Raw genomic sequence first — 20,710 nt, 5'->3', positions numbered from 1 at the left:
TTGAGTGTATCTCTTTATACACTTTGTAATTGATTTTTGTTGTGAATACTTTTGAATCACTCTAATGCGACTTCAAAAAGGTTGTTTCACCCTCCATTGCAATGAGCAGAACTGCGCAGATTTACCCTACACGGGATTTGCTGTTGCGCCTGGAGAGCAGAAATGCCCGCAGCGCTCTGGCCTTTTACAGGATATGTGGTTTGACCTTTCTGATTGTTGCGCAACTGGTTCGATATAGCAGCAGCTCCTTTACCAATCGTAGGGCCCAACAGGACATGGAGGAACGCGGACGCATTAGGCGAACGAAAACTTTCATACTTCGCTAGTCCTCTTCAGCGTAGTAATTGGAGACCAAGTATTCAACCTGAATGCTTTTGGGAACGCTACGCTCTCAGAAGCTAATGGAACAGCTCTACAGCACACACTAGCTCAGCATCTTATACGAAGATGCTGTCCTAAAGAACACTACAGAGTTTCGTCGACAGACAATTGAAAAACGAAAAGTTACTCCCTAAACAGACCGAAAAGTGTATTATTGTCTGAACGAAAGTGCTCATCCGAACGACATAGCCTTAAACGCTTCCACCCACTCCATATTTTTGAAATGTTCGCAAATTGCCATCTGGAGCACGCCACACCACCGTAACACTATCCGGAACTACAATCCAGAGATAGTTCAGTTGTTTTGAGCCTTGGGACGGGAGGCACCGCTGAATCGCAAGTCACCTTCCTTCCGTACGTCTATTTCTTGGGAATAAGATGGATTGTATCAATACATTCATCTGCTTGTTGTGGCGCACTATGCGCATATGACAAGCAGGATTGCATCATTTATAATACGTTCATCTGCTTGTTGTGGGGCACTGTGCCCATAAGACAAGCAAACCCAAGACAATGGGCCAGAGAGCTGCACGTGAGCAACTCCAATAGTTACGATAAAACACAACGTGGAAGTTGCCCACATATTTCCTGTCCTCCCTCTTCTAGTACTGCTCACCCGCGCTCACAAAATAAAATTGCGACAAATTTCTGTGTTGTGGATCGAGAAGCCCCATTCCTAGTGTGGTTGAGGGGGGCCTGCCGCGGGGCCCCATACTATGACTGAGAAGAATAAGGGAACCGTCTCTGACACTGTTTCCCCGCCTTATGGAAGACAAATTTATATCCGTTGTAATCTTCATACGCATACAGTACACCTGTGTCGTCATGGTACGGCTTACAGTCTCATCGATAAGGCTGCGAGCCAGCCGCATAGCCGTGCAGTGCATTGTCGGCGCTGCAGCAACGGCTGCTGTTGGCAGTAAGCTGGCCCATATTTCGAGGATTTGAAACAGTACAATGTTGTCTGTCGCCGGCTTGTCCTTGGGGGTTGGAGTGTTTGCAAAGCTGCAAAGGTTTTGTAGATCCACTACACTAACACTGTAGAAGGTTGCTCTCCGGCTTACCACGTGATAAGTCTCTGTATTTCCATGTGCATATAGGCGGTGTACTACTTTTGCTACGGCGACACAAGAGGCACCATCCCCCAGCTACGAGAGGTCCGCAAAACATCCCGGAAGTATATGAAGGGCCGTACCAACCAGTGACTTCCGAGATGATTGCACAGGAAGCTGAGTTGCGCAGGCAAGAGCAACGGAAGAAGCTAGTCGCTCGCGGAATTCCCTCCAGAGCAGCGGAGGCAGCAGCTGATGCAACAGCGGCAGCAGTAGCGGCACAGGGCCTGGGCAGCTCATGGGCAGAAGAGCTAGCGGCAGCATATCCACGTCTGGGACCCTCCTCTGCATTGGTCGCCTCAGCTCTGGCGGGGGCCCCTCTGGAACTCCACATGCATCTGAAGACCCTCTTTTGCGCCACACTGAAGGCTGCATTGTTGAATGACATTGCGGTCTTGGAAGAGGAGCACGCGGCACACCCCGAAAGGAAACAATCGACTGCAGAGGCAGACATGCGTTGGCTCCTCAGCAAAACAGAAACTGTTTTTAAGGAGATCTTTTACGATCCCGCTTTTCTCGCTGTGGCGTCAGCCTGCGATTTTGAAAAGCCAGCGCGCGAGCTGTTGCGGGCGCTACAGCAGCTTCGCGCTGCCCGCAACTGTACCAGCAGCGGCGCTACCGACTCACTGATTCCACTGCTTCTAACGGAAAAGGGAAGATATGCGCTGGAACGATTTATTGCTGCAGTTGATGAGGACATCCTGAGCAGTCTGTGCAGCAGTTGGGAAGGCAGCGGCGTGTTGCAGCTGCACGCCGGTCAAAAGCAGGGGAAAGAAGATGCCTCACCTCCCCGAATTCGGCAGTTGTCAGCGAGGCATACAGGAAAAGATGCAGGAACTTCGATGGCTCTCGCTTCCTACGCGGACGAAGTGGAGAGGTAACACTGCATCAGCGCTTGACTAACGTGACAGAACCAGAAGCAGAGACACTGCACTGCCCGCATGTTCCCACCTACCTAATTATTACAACTACTGTAAATGCGGTTTTGTTGTGCTGTAGGTGCAAGACAAGCAGAGCCCGAGAGACTCACCGGGGAGCCCCATTGTTTCTACGGGCTTCAGATGTCAAGGCTGCGAAAGAAGCTATTGAGCGACAAGGTTTTGTTCTCCTGAAAGGTGCCCTAACTCCTCAGCAACTGCAAGACGCACAAAAGGCAACATTTTCTGCCAGCGGAGCGGTAAGGTTGCCGATAGTTATTATACGACTGTTCGGGATGGTGGGCCGCCCCAACTATTGGATGAAACAGAACCTCAAAGTAATGTTTGTGTCAATAGGCTGCAGAAGGAGCATTGAAGATGAAAGAAGTGGATCCGAATATTTACTGCACCAGGCCTACATATGGTGCGAGGCTTTGAGATTGCTGCTGTTGATGTAGCTGTCATTTTCCGCCTCCATAAACTATTATGTTCATCATTGCTTTTGCTTAGCTTATGTGCCTTCTTCTGAGTAGATCTGTATATCGTTTAGGACGTTTACACTGCCTTCTTCGTGGCTCGTTGGTGGAGCCGTCGTTAGTTGGTCTGCAGCGGCTTTTCATGCCGCTGGTGCATTCATACCTTCCATCTGGGGTTCCGTCGGACGCCCATGGATCACGGTGGGATCTTCGCGCACTATCAGTATTGCCGTGCGTGATTTGAGTCACAAGCAGTGCCTTTATACGATCGTGTGTGTTTTGTGCGTGGGTGTTTACCACAGGCTCTTCGTGTCAGAAATGCAAACGGTGAATGCTGGTATGTCCACTGCAGCATTATCTTTTCATTTCTTAGTATAAACCACATGGACTGAGAAAACATCGCAAGAAGCGCACCTCAGTATTACCTTTTTTCAGATGCACTGGCGCTGCCCCAGTCTTGGCATCGAGATAACTCTTACCGCGGGTTGACAGTGGTCATACCTTTGGTGCCTATACACCTCGGCAATGGCCCCACGGAACTTCTTCCTGGTTCGCACATCCTTAGCGGCGAGGTAAACTGAAAGCATATCTTGACAGCACCCATAGGTATCCCTTTGACCAGCATGAGGCAGCAATAGGCTTTCATTTACTTCCGGCCGGCTACTGATGTACAAGTTTTGAGTTTGCTCTTGTTCGTGGAGGGAGCAAATAGTTGGATTCGTTGGCTGAGCTTACTGCCAGTTTTCGCAACTAAGTTGGTTGAAGCGGGTTCGACAGTAAAGGCCGAGTTGCAACCAGGTGATGCTCTTGTCTACGACTCAAGACTTCTGCATCGCGGGCTAGGTAAGAGGACAAATTCACCATGCAGTGCTTGTTGGAATCCACCAGCGCCGTCAGGCCGCTGTCCTGCGGATGCGACAGAAGAATTGTTGTACAATGCGATATTGACGGTTTTAGTTGTTTAGTTGTTTGTGCGTGCTTCTGGTGCCCCACAGCAAACGAAACTTGGCATCCTCGTCCTACACTAATCTTGCGCTACGACTACAAGGAAACACCGCCTCCCGGCGACTACACTAGTGAGGTCGACACCCTGTCGTTCTTCGAATCCCCATGTCCCTCAATCACGTTGTTAGCATATCTAGATTTTTACCAGGCGTTTGATTTGGGCTTATCTATCGCAAATGTTACATGATTTGTTGCTTCATATGAACTTGTTCTGGTCTTACATGTTCCGGTATTGCTACAGGCCTTTTCCGTTCTCTGGGGGCCTCCGCATTTGGCCGAGCGGTTGGAGGTCTGCTCAACGTCTACGAGAAGCTGTAGATCTGTGCAAGGTCTGCGGTGCATCACCCACCTTGCGTACGGCAAATCTATTGGGCACTCGTGTAGATGCTGGATAATGCGCGCGGTGCAGATGGTACGGAGACCTGCAAAATCAGGCTTGCGTGCCTGAGAATACTTTGACTCTTGAGCATTGCTCAGGAAGGCAGCTCACAATATTTGGCGATCAAACTTATCGAGGTGTACTGCTGAGCAATGCTACATGGATATGAAGAGCAGTTCTGTACCAGGGCTGCCCAAGAGTCGCCACTCCTCCACGGAGTGTTTACTTTGTGAACATATCCCATGCCCCACTTGCCGTTATAGCGCTGACCACTTACGTGGCTCCTTTCAGCCCAGGAGGGTCAGCATCGAACGAAACCTTACATATATCGAGTTATGGGCCGATCCGCATATCGTACCCTCTGCATATGATAAGAAACAAGTCATTTGCCGTGCTGCCTGACATTTCATTTATCCAAGCCCTAGGAACGCGTTAAAAGTAAGTCGCGTGTCTTCTGCAACGTGATTTCCCTCACCTGGTACCGGAGCTGCGCACAGGAGTAAAAAGCACATGTTCGTGCATAAGGCAGATTGTAATCATTCTCAAGCCAGTGCTTCTCTTCAGGACTAGGATTTCACGCAGTTGCAGCTTGCAACACGTGTGTTTTGTCGCAGCTAGTTACGTGATTACTCGCAAAGATAGGCGTGTGTCTTTCGGGATATTGCAATTTTGGCTTGCCTTCTTCGTAAACTGACCTCTATCCTTTTTTATACTGAAGAAATAATTAGCGAGAAAGAACTTTGAAAGTTGAAGGCAACATGGACTTCAGGGTAAGGTCAATGTGAGCTGTTTGGTTGCAGGCACGATCAAGTGTCGTTTCTGCAAACAGACAGCCGAAGTTTCTAGATAAACGTAAGTGGCCTGTCCTTTGAGCTGTAGACGTAGCTGCACTCCAAGGGGATTGACATATTTAACGAGATACAGCGATTCTTAACAGATGGGTCTTCTGTCTAGCCGCCATAGAAGAGAGTCGTTCATGTATGGGCCACCGAACGCACGGCACTGTGTTCGTGACATCAACTGACTAGCATCAGAGATTTCTGCTGGCATCCCTGAAAGTAGTCCACAGAACAGCTTGCGGTGTCACGCTCTGTTTTGTCACTGAGCAAGCTAGTGCTTGGATTGGGAACTTTTGTCCACATGCGAGTTTACCCCTGCTAAGTTTTTACGCCTCGGTTGACCCAAAAGAAATCCTTTTCATCACTTCACTATGCAAGCGAAGGTAATAATTAGTGAAATCTACTCTGGAGGAGGCGTAATCCCCCTTGACAGGAGGTTATGCTCGGTGTGTTTTAGGATGTACCACACCTCACCTGCGATTAGGAGATCAGCTACGCACATACTGTTGAGCACATACCGAAGGGTTCGCACAATGTCACCAAACTGTCTCAACGTCGTATTCATGCTGAAAAGAAGCCTTTCACTACTATCCTCTGAAAGCTCCACGGAGCTTCCCCCTGCTATCAAGGCCCATACAACAGACGTAAGCATCGGTGTACTTGAACCGCTTAAACCTGGGTGGATTGCCAACGCCGAATCATTCAGCAGTTGAGCCCTATTGTAGGATTCTCGTCTGCCCTACCTATGCCAGCTGGGGGATTCACCGCCATTAACCCATGACGTCGAAAGCGTCCACATCGGAGCAAAGCCGACAGGTTTCGAACCTGCAGAAGCGAACGACGCTGAAAACCTATTACCAGACCGGGATCAACTTACAAACACACATCGTGCGTCGTCTCCAAAATGGCTAACTGAGAACCGTTGGTTAACTGCGGCATCGCCTGGTCTAACCGGCCGTGCAGCGCTCCACTCCCGTTGTGCGGTCCCTATTCCTGCGCGATCGTAGACTCTTCACTGTATCTATTTGCAACTGAAAAAGTGCTGAATGTTCCTACTCAATTTAACAGTTACGGCATAGGCCCTACGCATGACGTGCGGAAGCCGTCACATACACACCCAGAATGGCAGATTAGGAGTTCACCTTCAACCAGGGCATCCTACAGCGACACAGAAAATGCTGCTGCGGCTGAAATGGCTCATGCAACTGCCGGTTCGAAGGAACAATGACGTTTGGATGACTGCAATTCCAAAGTTGGGCACTCTTATCGCTGCTACAACTTCAAACACAATGAGGAAAATCTGACAGTCCACTACCCTGTCCTAAGGGCACTGGCAGCCAGGACACAGGAAACCACTCCTACAGCAGTAGAAAAACTGCACCTACTCCTAGAAATGAAGTAGGTAAATCTCAGAAAAAAACGCTACACAATAGGATCCGCAGTGCGGGCAAATGGGTGACTTGCAAACTCTTCCAACCGTCCTACTCCCCCAGGAACACCTTTCCGCTGGCCATCTTGTATGAGGTCACAAACATACTGAAGAATATTGGTAGCGTTAAAAGGCCTCGTTGCTGGCACTTAGCAAATTTTGTTTGCGCCAATTGCTGATACAAATCCAGGCAGCGTCGTCTAGTGAACAAAAAGGAACACGGACGCACCGCTTCAAGCTAACATCCTTCCCTGCTTCAGTAACTGAAGGAGTAGTACTTTGCCCTGCATGGGAAGGCCTGACGCGACAAACCCCACCAGTTGAATAGTCGCGGGCACTGTCCAGAAGTGGACCCTGGAAATCCAGACGGCACTACTTCTACTTGGAACATTGTGTAACATTACGACGTCATGTCCTCGATGGGGGAGCAGGACTTCGTCGACTGCCACCATACAGGAGCACTGACAGAGCTTCTGGTTGCCTTCAAGCTAACTATGAATTATGAACACTACCTTGCGCCGTCCCCTCAATCCGCAGGATTCTGGCAAGGTGTGTCTCTTTGGTAGTGAAAGCTGCTCTTTGTGGAGCCACTTAGGGGATGCAAGGCAGCTGACTGCTGCTTCCAAAGTGCTCTGCTGTCTTCGCGAGCTTCTTTGGGGGAAGAAGCTCGCCGCTCGCTGAAAGCAAAAAGCATAATGGACCTCTTAAGGTCTATTCATAGGAGTCCTATGCCGCGTACAGAGCAAAGGCATCCCAGGTTAGTGAATCTTCGTAGTCAACTTATGCTGGGCCGGACGCCAAAATTTCTTGGTCACGTGAAATCTGGCAGAAACGCTAATAAGACGCCCAGTAGAAAAATGTCATGCCCCGACAACGTCAGGTACCGTCAACATGAGCTGGCTGAACAATCTGGCTTTGCTGTCCTGACGTAAGCACCGACGTTCTCACGAACTGTCCACCAACTCCACTCAGTTGATCGAATAAAAGCGGCGGCGTGTGTCCCGGAGCACCTTGATATGAGCCAGTCTGGGAGGGCCCTGGAATAGGTTCGCCGACCGGAACACCGTAGAACGGCCCACTAAGACCTTCGTCACGGACCGGTCCTGCTATGAACCAGGGTGCCTCCTCCGAGGGGAATGTGAAAGGGATATGCGGTTGTTCCTCCGCAGTTGAGGCGCTTCCTACCTGAGAAATGGATACAGCTCCCAGTGAGATTCCAGGAGGCGGTGCAGGAGCCTGTAATGCCTGCACTGTGAAACTTTGTGGAGCCGTGGCCACTGGAAAAGGGCCCAAAGTGCGGCCTGCAAGACCCAACGGTGCTTTTGTCTCTACGCCGCCGCCTTCCACCTTTTCAGAAGTTGAGCTGTCGTCAGCACCGAGTAAACCACACATTCCCACAGGGTACCAGTGTCGCTCGTTTGCGAGGGCTCTTTGGGCAGCAGGAGAAGTCTCGGTCTCAGAAAGAGCTCGACTGCACTTCATCACCAAGAACGCCCCCACTAGGCTTGCAAGAACCACTCCAAAACCTTTAAAAAGACGAATCTCTACGAAACCCTGCGCTCTACGGCTACAGAGGCTTCCCGGGCACGGATTCCCTGCTCCGCCTGGTGTGGAGAAAGGCGCCGCTTCAGTGCTGTTAAGCACTGTGGGGGAGGCGACGCGGAGATTTGTTTCACCTGCAGGCATCTTGCGGAGCTCACTCTGCTTCAACCCACATTTATGCAGCTCAACACTGTAAGCTGTAACAGTGTTCCAACTGAAAAAACCCACGGCCAGAGGAACTGCTGCTGCAAGTCTCGGTTGGGACAAAAGACACTTTATCGGTGGTGCCGAATGCCTCCTAGCTATTGCAGCTTGTCTCGTCCAACTGCATATGGAAATGCTCTTCAACAGCACCGCGCCACAATGAACTGCAATGAACCCCTGAGCAACCGATCCTCAGCAATCCCTCTCCATATTATTTCACTTACAATAACTTTGTCAATGTGGGAATTCACGACTATGACTGCGCATAAGAAAGCCCCACGGCATCTGGAATTAACGCCCAATGCATCTGCTCTGAGCAATGCTCAGCAGGCCTTGAGATACTGATTGCGGGCGATACGGGCAATGGAAAACCGCTAGCACTGATAGCTGTAGCTTTCAAAGACATAACAGGTCAAAAACTAAAATGTTACATCTCCATAGATCAACAAGCAAGTGATTTCGCTTGCTTACCTGCCCATCTCAGTGGGCTTGGGAGGGACAGCCAGCCTACGGGCTCGTCTCCCCATATGTTGACGGTTTACTTTATCGCTGCCTGATGTACTCAATAGTGAAACATGATTTAAATAGTACGAAGGATTATATAGTAGTATCGTTATTCATGGCATCTTCACAAGGATCCCGTGTGCCCGGCTGAGGACGATCTGGCCGCACCCCCACAGCCAGTGGGGTTCCATCGGGGACTGCAGATGGTGGACACCATCCACCTTTACTCTCCCATAGACTACTGAACTACCGAGAGCCCTGAATATTTGAAGTTTTTAGTAAGTTTTGCTTCCTATCAATATGGGGTTCAGCACTGCCTTGGTTTTGTGCGTTGGGCCAGGCAGGCACTACGCTGGACTGCAAGACAAAAAGCAGTGTGCTGCTAGGCACTACAATGGGTGAACTAGATGCTTGGACAAACAACAAAAACAGACTAAATGATTTTTATTTGTGCTATGAAAAATAAAGGTGAAGCCACTATACGGGTCGCTAAATCGTGTAAGCTGCATTAAGACACACTACGGACCGAATTGGTAAGCGATGCTGTAATTGCTGGGAGGCTGAACGTTGAAAGGGGAATCCAATTATGCTTTGGTTCTATTTGGATGTATCTAATTTTGAAGAAAAATTTTGTGCTATTTAGTCGTGAATTGAGTTACTTACGATTATTATATATAGCGGAAAAGCTCTGCGTGTCTGTCTACTCTTGGACTCAGCTGCTCGACACGCGTAGGCGCAGTCAGGCTTCCAGATATATTCTGGAACGTCGGACTAATTATGGTTTATGGAGCCTAAATCTTTCAGTGACTGGTGATTGAATATTCAAGCTCATATGTGATAAAATGCGCTTGTGAGGACGGCTTACGTGGTGCTTAACCGCCGCCAGGTACTCGAGGATTTTCATAAATAGCGAACCAGGTTTTTTTATATAAGCTTGCAAAGCTTGTATCCCGAATTTCAGGCCATTAGTTTGCTTCTTTCCTGGCACTAAACTTTCTCGGCTAAATTTCAGAAATGTGAATCTCTTAGCCCTGGGTTTCCTGGCTCCACTACTTTCCGTTCTTTCTGCAGAAGCACTGGTAACACGCTTCATCTTTTCACCAGATTCCGCTGCTTTTCCGTGTTAAATCCTAACTTCTGCTTTTATGTATTCAAGAGCTTCACGCTTTGGCTTTAGTGCTCTGTACCTTCCCTTTGAAGCTGCTCTCATCACGTGGCTGCCCTTATTGCTCCTGTAACCCACGATGGTGCTTTCACACATAACCACCACCAATGCGAACTGAAATAAAAATTTTACAGAGTGTCTTGTTCAGCTTTATTCTGCTTCTCTTTCCTGTGAACTCATCTAGAAAATGCAAAGAATTTCATCGCCTTGCGCAGCTACTTTAGTACAAGGAAGTTTCTTTGATCCTGCAATTCTACAAAACGTGCCCCCTTCGTTTGAAATTCTCAGTCAGCCCCATCGGAAAAATTGTGAGCACTGGCTAGACCTTAATAGTGAAGTTGGGAAAAAGGGCTTCGCAGGAACACTGTGGCTGCAAAGGAAGGTGTGTCTATGTGCAAATTCTCAGTAAGAGTGAAAGAATCAACTGGAACAGAGCTCAAGCACCCTTCAACCGTAAGTTCCAGTTCTTTGAAACAGCCGCCTCCGAGTCTCTGAAATAGCTGAGGTGTGCCTATAAGCAGCTGGCCATATAGGCGTGAATGTCCCATATGTGATGCCTCATCAACTATCATCCAACCGCTATAAACAATTCACAGTTAATTTCCAAGGTACGATTCACCATACTCCAAGGACTCAGGAAGCCTCAATACTCAGGGACACGCCAACAAGAAACCTGCACTTGGTGAGGCAACCTGCAGGCTCCGCTGCGTCTGGTCACCTGGCTACCAGGGCTCTAGTGCTCATTTCGTCTCCTTTGAAATATGCTTCAGCGATATTTCAATTTATATTGTACTATTATTTTCTATTTCAACCTCATAACTTCACGTTCATGGCACCTCATGGTAATATATGTATGATCAGCCGATAATTCTGCAATCCACGGGTCCACGGAGTACCGCACCAGCATAGATTAAGATCTTTCTCCTCCTATTCATGCCCTTTACAACTGCGGAATTTGCGACCTAAGGCAGCTTCTGGAGATGATTGCAGATCTGTACATGGTGCCATACCGCTACACCAAACCCGCGACAGAGGCCCCTTGGAAGCCTCCACGTAGTTTCGGGATGGTTCAGCCTTATTTCTGAGCGTTTTGACAAATAAAATAGTGCAAATCAATTGCTTTCAAATTCACGGTTCGGTAAACTCACGCCTGTGCACTGTGTGAGACTCTGCACGTGTGCCAGAATACTAGAGCTCCACTTGGGGCTGCTACTCTGGCCCTTCCACCGGAACCACTAGACCAAAAAGAATCCCGAAGAAGACAAGAAAAACGGCATCAATGCGAAGGCGCTATAACTGATATTACTATATGCTCATTTCCTACGTAATTGAAACATGGGAGAGTCCACAGATGCATGCAGAGTCTCAGCAGGCTGATGACAGCTAGATGCCATTTACAAACACCCTTGAAACTTTGCATTACATTCCTAAACTTCGACCTCTGAAGTTATTTAGAAGTGTTTAGGGGATATAGCACAGTACGATATATCGTTCTGCAGTAACAACAGCCTCTCTTGGATGCCTACACTCCGCTTATGCACATTGTTCCTTTGCTGCTAGTCAGAACATATCTTGACACGATATGCTACATGCGGACACATACCTGATGATAAATTGCACGTGTGACGTACTATGAGCGTTCCTCCAGCAACTTAAACATCTGTGACATCACTACGACATCAGTTATATTGGGACTTAACACGATGTCTCTAGGGCCTCCCTTTCTTGGGCAACCTTGTAGCCAAATTCACATTTAGTTGTGTTCTACGCCCCAGCAGCCAGCTCCCTTGAGAAATTTGAGGAAGGTGTCCAATGCAGTTAGGCGCGGCATCGCCGAACGCCTCCCAGTCGAGGCCTCTCGGTGGCAATACAACTGATCCGTCAACTAGTCAGCATCAGCAATTGCTGATAGATGAGCCACGTGTAGAGGTGCACGAGCTTCACCGGCATGACGGCATGGCTTCGATTTCTGCCTCTGCCTCCAATGCGCTACAGCAGAAGTGGGGGAACCATGAAGAGGACGATCTATTTGTTGATCACGAGTTCCCCAATGCTCAGTCTGACCGACCGATCGAGCTAAATGTGTGTTTTTGCAGCAACTAGGGGCTGCAGTAGCACGGCTGACAAATGTACTAAAGGTGAAGAAGGAGCGCTTACCGCGTTTGAACCTGAGGTCCATGCGCGCATTGTACTCTTGTGTTTAGGAGGGTGACCGTGGGAGCTTAAGGGCCTTGAACGGGCTACTGTGGCTGCGGCCTAACGAAATTGTCCAGCGCATTCAGCAACAGCAGTTAAAGGCCCACCGAGCTTCGCGCCCTCAGCAGCAACAGCAGCAACAAGACCAGCAGATACAGCAACAGACAGAAAAGACTGCGATTTTGTTTAGCAGCGTCAGGATTGCTTCAACTGTAGCCTACGGCATCCTTGCATCCCACGCGTTTGCGGCCGTCGCGAGCGGCCTCGCCGCCTCGAACCCCCCAGCAATAAGAGACGCTCTGTTGCATCCCGAACACTGGAGGTAATTAACATACTCGGCTTCATCGCACCAAGTCAGGGCTAGCGGAGTCGCGCAGCTGCACTTGGGGGAGGCAGTGGCTCCAGGAAGTGCCAAAGTGCCGGCGAGTTGAAAAATAATTGAGCGATGGAAAGGCCCTAAGAGCGTTTAAGCATGCATCCGATGTATCTATGCTTTCTCGCTGCCTTAGGAGTGGGATTTTCCGCGTTGCTTTTTTCCGGTCGGGGGAGAGAGAATTGGTGTCTATTGACACTCGGCTACCATGCCGCCTTGCACAGCAGCCAAAGGAACACAGCAGAAGGTCCCGCTGCTCTAGTAGAGTCAGCAGCTCCGAAACATGGAGGTCCCGGAGTGGTACCAGGAAAGAAACGGTTTCCACAACATCGGCTCGGGATCCAGACGGGAACGTTGCTGCTGGCTCTGTTGCAGGAGTGGAGGGTACAGATGATACGGCTGGTCCACTTTCCTTCAGCTCGCATACAACTATTGCCAAACAGAAAACCAAGCGAAGCGACAGGAACATTCTGGAGGCTACAGAGGCTCAAACAGTCTCAGGCGACCCTCCCATAGAGTTTGCGTAGGGCTTTGCTTTCAGCGCTTTAGGCAAAGTTAGAGCTCCATAGTCTGTGCAGTGCCAGTATTAGTCTATTTGAAAGGAAGGATACAAAACAACAAACCAATTTCCAACGACACTGCATGCCTACATCATCACCGCTTCCGAATATGCTATGGGGGGCTTCCCAATATGCTGATGGAGCTCCTTCACAGCCATTGTGCTGTGCCAGCATCCTAGCAGTCAGCAAGTTGTGCCAACCTTCCTCATCGCGGAGGAAGCAAAGCACATGACATTTTTGGCATTATTGAGACTGAGATTCTTGGCACGAGTGTGGATACTATTGAGGCATTTCAGTGTGCTAGGAGAGGAGCCCACTAGGCGCTAGTCAACAGCTGAACCCCGGAGAAGCACGCTGGGGTCGAAGCGTTGATACAATTTGCCTAATCAAAGTCGCTCTTGGTCGCCATCATTTCTGCGAAGGCCTAGCTCGTGCTGAACTTTAGCCTGGAAATAACGTCGTGGCCCATAATGAAGCTGCTGCTGACTCAATGAGCCTTCTGGATTGGCATTTTATGTGCAGCTTCACTCACTGCCACGCCTTTGAGGAAATGTGGCTGCCTCTTTTGGAAAAGGCTTACGCCAAATTTCTCGGGTCTTATGAGGCTGTGGCACAGAGGTAACGTCAGCATTCCAAACTTCGTTCGAGCCATATTGAAGTCCCAAAACTCCCTGAAATGCTAATTTTCATTCTCCGCTGCGCTGTTGGGTCTCAGGGCATTCCGAGATATTGCTGTAGACCTGACAGGAGGCGTCGGTCCGTCGCTGTGCTGCCCCTGATCTTTAGCCGCAAACCGCAGGCAAAGAATATAAAATTTAGTTCCAGCTCTACTTTCGCAGCTGTAGTTGCAGCAACAAATTTGGAATAAACTTTTACGTTGTGTGAAGCAACTCTCTTGAAAGAAATAAGTCGAAAAGCAGATAGGAAAAAGCAAGTTTCGTCTTAACTTACTTGCGAAAAGAGCAATTTAACTTCACAAGCAGAGGATCCGATACAACTTGTAAACGTTTTAATTTTCTAGTGCTAAAACAGTATCCGTTACCAAATTTAGCTCATTATGACCAGGGCAATTTCGTAAAGAAACAGTAACTTACGGTTCGTATCTATATATATACGTATGCATGTGTATCACGTATTCACGTATACAACATCTATCCTGGGCGCACTGAAAGCCAACTAATTTCAAGAAACTCAGTCCCTAAAGTGTCAGGCGTATCTTTTGCGGCCCTCGTACTGTTCAGTTGAAGAGACGGAGGTCAAGTGCTTTGACGCTTCCGTCATCTGGGCCAAGATTCGAAAGTGAGGCAGCCATTCTACGGCCCCTTTTACGTTGCAAGCTCTTCATGGCTCTGGCTGTTGCAAAACACCCAAGCTGGAGGCATAGGTGCCCAGTCTCCATGCAGAAAGTATATACATTTGCGTGCGCAGGCGCAACTATGTGCAAGTGAATCAAAACGTGCAATTGCATTGGCCGGTTCTGTTCTTGCTGGACTTAGGGCTTTCTCTCTCGGGAACTGCTTCCTGACGTGCGTGGCTCGCGGAGCAGACGTAGAAAAGGACAACATATTGCCTGATCGGCACTACACCATCATTGATGTTGTTAGAGTACGCATACTTAATTCCCTAACGGCTCCCAAAACGCTATTGGCTACGGATCACTTTCCTCTTTGGCCCTTTAATCTAGTCTAGTGACAGCACAAGCTCATATGAGGTGGTGCAGCAAGAATCAAGTGACGAGAGTTTCATATGAACAGTAGAACTTTTAGCAATAAGCCGTATTCGCGGAATCCCGCTTGGCATGCGACCTGGCATGCTAGGTGGATAATCTGCGGCTGCTACGCCTCCACAATCCTTGGAAAGTTCCAACATGGAGAGGGGAATTTTCAGACTACCATCGCTCTTGGACCCAATATCCAGGTCCGAATGGGGATAAAGTCTATGCGGTAGTCCCTACAAAGGCAGATCCTGGTGCATCGTATTGTTGCATGTGCTGGACTGTTGGGGACAGCAACTAGTCACAGCAGCATTCAGTACAGCAGCGCAGTTTCTGCTTCTTCTGCAGAATGAGGCAGTGCACATACAACTTTACACGTCCGTTGCGGTGGTGAAACCCGCTGCAGGTTGAGGGGCCCGTTGTCTTTTGGACTGTTTTTGATTTTTGCAGACTTAAAGGAAAGACTAAATTACAAGTTTGGTGACACTCCAGCTTCCTTTTGGATGAAGTTCGAGTCATTTCTAGAAGTTTTTACGGATATTTTCTTCTGCCACAATTTGGCCCCTGAACATAGGTGTCCACAGCAGCAGCTACTGGGCCCGCACGAAGAAGTTTCCCCCGAGGATGCTCCTGCCCGTGAGAGCCAATTAGCAGCAGTGTCACATGCAGCAGGAGATCCAAGTGCAGAGGCTGCGAAGGCAGATATGTGAGCTGAGAAGAACCTGGACAAGGCGAATGTGGCTGTTGCTATTCGTTCTGAGGACTAGAGTGCGTGAGCTCTTGAGTTTATGCTGTCTACTTTTTGGTCTACAGTGCATGAGCTCTAAACTCTATTTTTCACATTTCGGGTTTGCAGTGCTTGCTGCAGCTGCAACGAATCGTCTACGGAAACCAAAGGTACAAACGAGGTGTGGCGCTACCGCGGAGGCTCCGAAATATATGTGACAACACACGAAGACAGCTGGAGAGACTTGTCACTTTGTGGGCTGCCTCGTGAATGGAGTCGATGCAGTGGGGCTGCCACTGCAGCCTTCAGGCCAGCAATGACACCGCAGCAGAGCCCGCGGCAATGCAGCACTGATAAGAACAGCAGCAGCAACAGCAACGGCGGAGAATTCCGCGACACCATAAGGAGGCCATCAACGGGGGGTTCGTGCCAGACGTGGGGCATTCAGTTGCTAGGAGCTGCTTGTGCAACATCTGCGGCGGGCGGAAGCAGCGGCATTGGCCCCTTCGGTTCTTCACGAGCTGCTGCCGCTACTATTTCCGGCACCCTCGTGGCTGCGGCTGCTGCTTCTGGGAGCATCGCCCAAGTCACATCACGGCCTCCAGCGGCCGCAGAGTCGTTTAGCGCAGCAGCAGGCACAGCAGCAGCAAGAACAACTGTAGGAACTCCACGTGGCAGCATGGCTACGCTGCGAGGTCTTATGTACACTGCAGTCAGCCGGCCTTCGGCCTTCGTCCGCTACGAGCCTGGAGGTGATGGGTTCGACACAGCGTGGGTAAACGCTCCAATGTTTTTGATTTCCGTTGCCCCTCCGGACGCTGCCACTGCAGCGGGTGCTGCTGCTGGCAGTGATTACGATGATAACAAGCGACAGCAGCAACAGCAAGAGACCGGTTCAAGGGAAGAGCCGCTGTGGACTCAGCAGCCGCAGGAGCAGCAGCCTCAGCTAGACATGCTCATTTCCATAACGCAGAACAGCAGCCTCGATGTGGCCCCAATCAGCATGGCGGTCTTCAAAGCTCGGGTGACTTATGCAGCAGCTAACTGTGGCCCCTCGCTCCGAGTTCAGCACACACTGCATGCATGCAGCACCAAGCCCAGACTTAGCTTTGGAGGGTCTCATAACTTGGGATTTGAAATTTGGGTTTTCTGCAGGACCACCGCCGCATATGGTCTTATTCGGACTCAAAGTTATTGGGTATATCTCAAGCAGTACTCGAGGGCGAGCGGCCGGCGTGCGAGCAGCCCTGGAAGGGCGGTGGTTGTTGCTTAGCTAGCTGCTTGCCTGGAGTTTTAGTTGGGGCTCCCGAGGCAAAGGGCCCCTGGAGAAACAGCTGCCTCCGGCTCGGGTTCTTCAACAAGGGGGGGGCCCGGAAGACCCCCATCAAGAACACGCGCCGCCTGCTAGTCGTCTGCTACCAAAATGTGGCATCTGACAGCCCAAACCTCCGCCCGAACGACTTCATATTCCGCACATTTAGCTCAAAACCTGTACGCCAGGAGCCAGCCCTCCATCCCTTGACTACAATAGCTACGTCTCAAATGCGGCAACAGGCTTTTCTCGCTGCTTGCATCTCCTACCGTTGATTTCTGGGAAACGAAGGCAGAAAAGGAGAGACGATTTAGCTGTATTATTGCCTCAGCTAGCGGTGGGCTGTTGCTTTATGCATGCATGCAGGTGCGCGTCGAGCGGCTCCCTCCGCCTCAGCATTACGAGTTTTCGGGTGTCTGGACACGCGGCACTGCTGGTGGGTTGTGATGATCTAATAGTTGCAAGTCACTTAGCTGATTCTCGAGAGGCAGCAGAGAGTCAGCCCTTGAGAGGCTCGAAGCCTTTTGAGCCTCCTGTCTACGGCTTGGTGGCCGTGAGGCGGCTACTGCTTCTTTGAAACTGTTTCTGCTGCATACGTTTGGTTTGCTTCGCGGAGATGCAGGAGGGCGGCTGTTGACCCTCGGACCTCACCGCCGCCACGTCTTCAATTCCAGGTGGCCGACGAATCCACAGTATGCGGTCTGCGCAAACCCAGCGTGAGCTTTCTCAGAAACAATCCACACTAGCTAGTCACACAAGCCACAAGCTAGCTAGCTGGCTAGCTAGCTGTTCAACTACTGGCCAGTCAGTTACTTGGCTTCTGAGCGCTGTCCAGTCAAGTTCACATGAGCCCTCCGCCATATGTCGCGTTGTAGATGGCGCATTTTGGGAGATGATTAATCTGCATGCACATTAACAAGAGCTGTGGCTTACACTGTAGGGACTGGTAGAGAAGGCCTCGAGATGCCATATATTGAACAGCTGTCACTTATTCTCAGGTTTCCTGAAACCACCATTTGCATCCTTGTCTCAAGGCAGAAATCCAGAAGAAAGAACGAAGCTCCAATACGCGTGAGAAGCACTTTCTCTTTAAAGTCGAATACTTTTCCTTCTTGCCACATTGGCAGCTCGGAACTCCGTTTTCTAGCGAGACTGCTCTCCCGCTAGCTGCGAGCAAGTTTGCTAGCCAAACAATTTGCTGCCTAAGCGGACAGCCGAAAACTTTGCCGCCGTGCACTGTCTGCGTCGTAACGACGAGAAAAGTTTTCATCTTTCTGTTGCTGTAGCAGTTGCTGCTGTTTCTGCTGCTGTTTCTGCTGCTATTCGCGTTGCTGCTGTTCCTGTTGATGCTGCAGGTGGGGCTCGTAGCTGCGCTGCTGAGAGACGGCAAGGATGCAAACGACGTGGAGAAGATCCTTTGCTCTTCAGCCCGCCAACCGACCGAGTAACCGGGGTTTTCAAAAAAATAAACCCTAAAGCATTAATTGCCATTTCCTCTTAGAACCAACCGTATTCTCTCCGCTGCAGTTTCCGTCCAAGGGTTGTGGGATTTTCAGCCAGCTGACACGCGAGACTGCAACAGACTTAAGCGAGCAAAGGTGTATACTAATTCCAGCTGTCTCAAGATGCATTGCTGTGGTTCCAGGGCCAACTGGCTTGGCGCGAAGCCGCCAGAACCGCCGCCAAAACTTCTCCGCAAACTGACAGTCAGCCCTAGGCTCTCATCTATACCCGAGAGCTCTTTGCCCCCAACTCTAAGCAGCCGCGAAAGCCACTTCGTTTCTTCGGGCTCTGCATGCGCAGGTGGAGCCCGACGAGTGGTTTGTTGAAGCTTTTGGAGAAGACAAATGCTCTGTGAAGCTGACAGTCTTAGGGGGAGCCGTGAGCTGGAGCCTTGGCTAACAGCGTAGAATCTGGGACTCCTACATTTTAAAGTCACTTTAGCATTATGCGGCTAATGATTTGAAAAGTGCTTCTCAAATTTCCCCGGAGTGTCGCAGGGGCCACTCATTATTTCCCCATGTCTAGAGACCGCTGACTCTATGGGGGCGTTCGTGCTGCACATTTTCAGCGATTTGCCGCTCGAGGTAAGTGCCCATTGACATTCAGCTCTCATTCCTAGTTAAAGCTTCTAGGCTCTACGGACTAAGCCTTGTGCCTTCAGACTAAATTGCCAGGAATTAGAATTTGCAGGTTTGGCTTTAGCCTGCGAGCTGGCCGCGGTGAAACAGTACAGAAAAGCCAATCGCTTCCTCAAAGCTCTGGATAAAGGCTTCATGGCTTTGTTGCAGCAGCTCCAGCTCCGAGCCTAAAACGCAAATCCTGAACTGCAAATGCTGTGTTCTTTCTGACTTGAATTGCAGAAGGCTGAGGCACTGGAAGCAAACAACCACTTGACACTCGTGGGTCGCTGGGACCCCGAGACGGCGGGGGGCAGCCACAACTTTCCTGCGAAGCTGGGAAGTCCTCACAGAGAGCCAAGTAAGGGTTTCGCTTCTAAATCCAGCAGTGGAGGCGCAGCAGCTGCGCCGTCGGATGCTCCTTGGAGTAAATTAGTGAATATGAGACCTTCTACATGTGCACGCACTTTGCATAGATGTTAAATATGAATCAACTATTAAATATTGCAAATGTGAAGTGCTTTGGGCCACGTGTGTCCCTTCGATTTCACGACCGCATCTGTTGAGGGTTGATTGTTTAGCCGCTGTAGGATTTGCGTGCTTCTGCAGCTCCTCGAAGTGAAAGCGGGGCTGCGCAATCATGCCAGCTTGTCACTAAGAGAAGTCTGAAGGGGTGGGCAGCAAATCCTTTATATCTCGTCGAAGTTAAAAAGACAGTCCAAGTGGAACTGACCTTGGCCAGGCACGAAGACTGTTGGACAAAACAGAAAGAGCAGGTTAGCCCCTCAAAAGCCAAAATCTGAGCTCTGCTTCTTACTTTCCAAAGTATAAATCCTAAACTTTAGCCACATAGGTTATCGAGTTGGCTCTGCGGCCTGGACATAGAAAATCTTTGTTGGAGCTCTGAATGCTCCGAGCCTAGGACTGCAGTTCAGGGTTTGGGTGTTTCTTTGCAGGACGTGGCGGGCTGCATGATGTGCCTTTACATTTTCCGGGGGCGAAACGTTTGTGCGGAAGACTTGGTGCAACAGTCGGACTTCGTGGTCGGTGGCCTTTGAATATAATCCTAAACTCCAAAGTCAAGACTCTATAGGTTGCTTCCGTGCACACAGATGCTGCAATGAGTATGGCTTACAACACAGAAACTAGGGTGGGGGTGCGTCCGCTGTTCTGCGGCTACTGCAGCTCGACAACAAAGTCACTTTGTCGTTTACCTTTGCAACTTCGCCGGAGGAAACTGCGGAGTATCTCGTGATGCCTGCAACTTGGAAGGTATTGTAGCGTGTGGCTCTGAGCTCTGAATGAGTACTTAAAAGTTTCCGAGATGATGTATAATCGAAGAAACTTTTCTGATGAGCCTTAACGAATCCTTGTAAACGTGAACATAGTGATGTCAAATACCAAAACCTCGAAACAAGGTAGTTGATGGTGAACCAGTGGCTAGCTTCATGACTATTTTTTGCCATTTATACATTTGTTGCGTTGACTCTGAGCGCTCGGCATTAGTTCTAAAAGCTCGACCCAGCGGAAGCACAAAACTTCATTTCTGAGATTGAGGTGCTTAGTGTGTCTGCAGCCTGGGAAGACGGGTGACTTCTTCTTGAGGCTTTTCGGCCCCCTCGACAGCGTTTCCATCTCCCCGTTTAGGGTTTAGGGTTTGGAGTTTAGGCTCCCGAGCCTGGACTCTAAACCCTACAAACTGAAGACGAAGTTCAGGGCTCTCCGGGAACCCAACTGGGACGCGTGAAGTTTAAA

The 20,710-nt window shown here is 49.8% G+C and overlaps 4 protein-coding genes across 4 annotated transcripts; 3 read left to right on the top strand and 1 right to left on the bottom strand.

Moving 5' to 3' along the window:
- Positions 1 to 1,594: 1,594 nt before the first annotated feature.
- Positions 1,595 to 3,467, top strand: ETH_00004715 (uncharacterized protein; the record flags this gene model as incomplete). The annotated part of the gene is made up of 4 exons (XM_013372334.1): positions 1,595 to 2,370; positions 2,493 to 2,670; positions 2,768 to 2,834; positions 3,322 to 3,467. 4 exons carry the CDS (start codon positions 1,595 to 1,597, stop codon positions 3,465 to 3,467), a joined length of 1,167 nt encoding a protein of 388 aa, XP_013227788.1.
- Positions 3,468 to 7,129: 3,662 nt separating this feature from the next.
- Positions 7,130 to 8,224, bottom strand: ETH_00004710 (uncharacterized protein; the record flags this gene model as incomplete). The annotated part of the gene is made up of 2 exons (XM_013372333.1): positions 7,130 to 7,215; positions 7,423 to 8,224. 2 exons carry the CDS (start codon positions 8,222 to 8,224, stop codon positions 7,130 to 7,132), a joined length of 888 nt encoding a protein of 295 aa, XP_013227787.1.
- A 3,541-nt stretch (positions 8,225 to 11,765) lies between these two features.
- Positions 11,766 to 14,771, top strand: ETH_00004705 (uncharacterized protein; the record flags this gene model as incomplete). Its single annotated transcript, XM_013372332.1, has 4 exons — positions 11,766 to 12,035; positions 12,158 to 12,471; positions 12,659 to 13,045; positions 14,579 to 14,771. The coding sequence occupies 4 exons, from the start codon at positions 11,766 to 11,768 to the stop codon at positions 14,769 to 14,771; spliced, it is 1,164 nt and encodes a 387-aa protein (XP_013227786.1).
- Positions 14,772 to 15,299: 528 nt separating this feature from the next.
- On the top strand, positions 15,300 to 20,013 carry ETH_00004700 (uncharacterized protein; the record flags this gene model as incomplete). The annotated part of the gene is made up of 11 exons (XM_013372331.1): positions 15,300 to 15,502; positions 15,833 to 16,547; positions 16,679 to 17,058; positions 17,202 to 17,388; positions 18,191 to 18,279; positions 18,481 to 18,541; positions 18,639 to 18,716; positions 18,836 to 18,922; positions 19,199 to 19,316; positions 19,565 to 19,731; positions 19,912 to 20,013. 11 exons carry the CDS (start codon positions 15,300 to 15,302, stop codon positions 20,011 to 20,013), a joined length of 2,187 nt encoding a protein of 728 aa, XP_013227785.1.
- Between the last annotated feature and the right edge of the window lie 697 nt (positions 20,014 to 20,710).

The sequence above is a fragment of the Eimeria tenella genome, genomic scaffold (genome assembly GCF_000499545.2).
Source record: "Eimeria tenella Houghton genomic scaffold, Eth_scaff1, whole genome shotgun sequence".
Lineage (NCBI taxonomy): Eukaryota > Apicomplexa > Conoidasida > Eucoccidiorida > Eimeriidae > Eimeria > Eimeria tenella.
The sequence above is the reverse complement of the archived record's forward strand: the minus strand, read 5'-3'. Positions and strand labels throughout refer to the sequence as shown.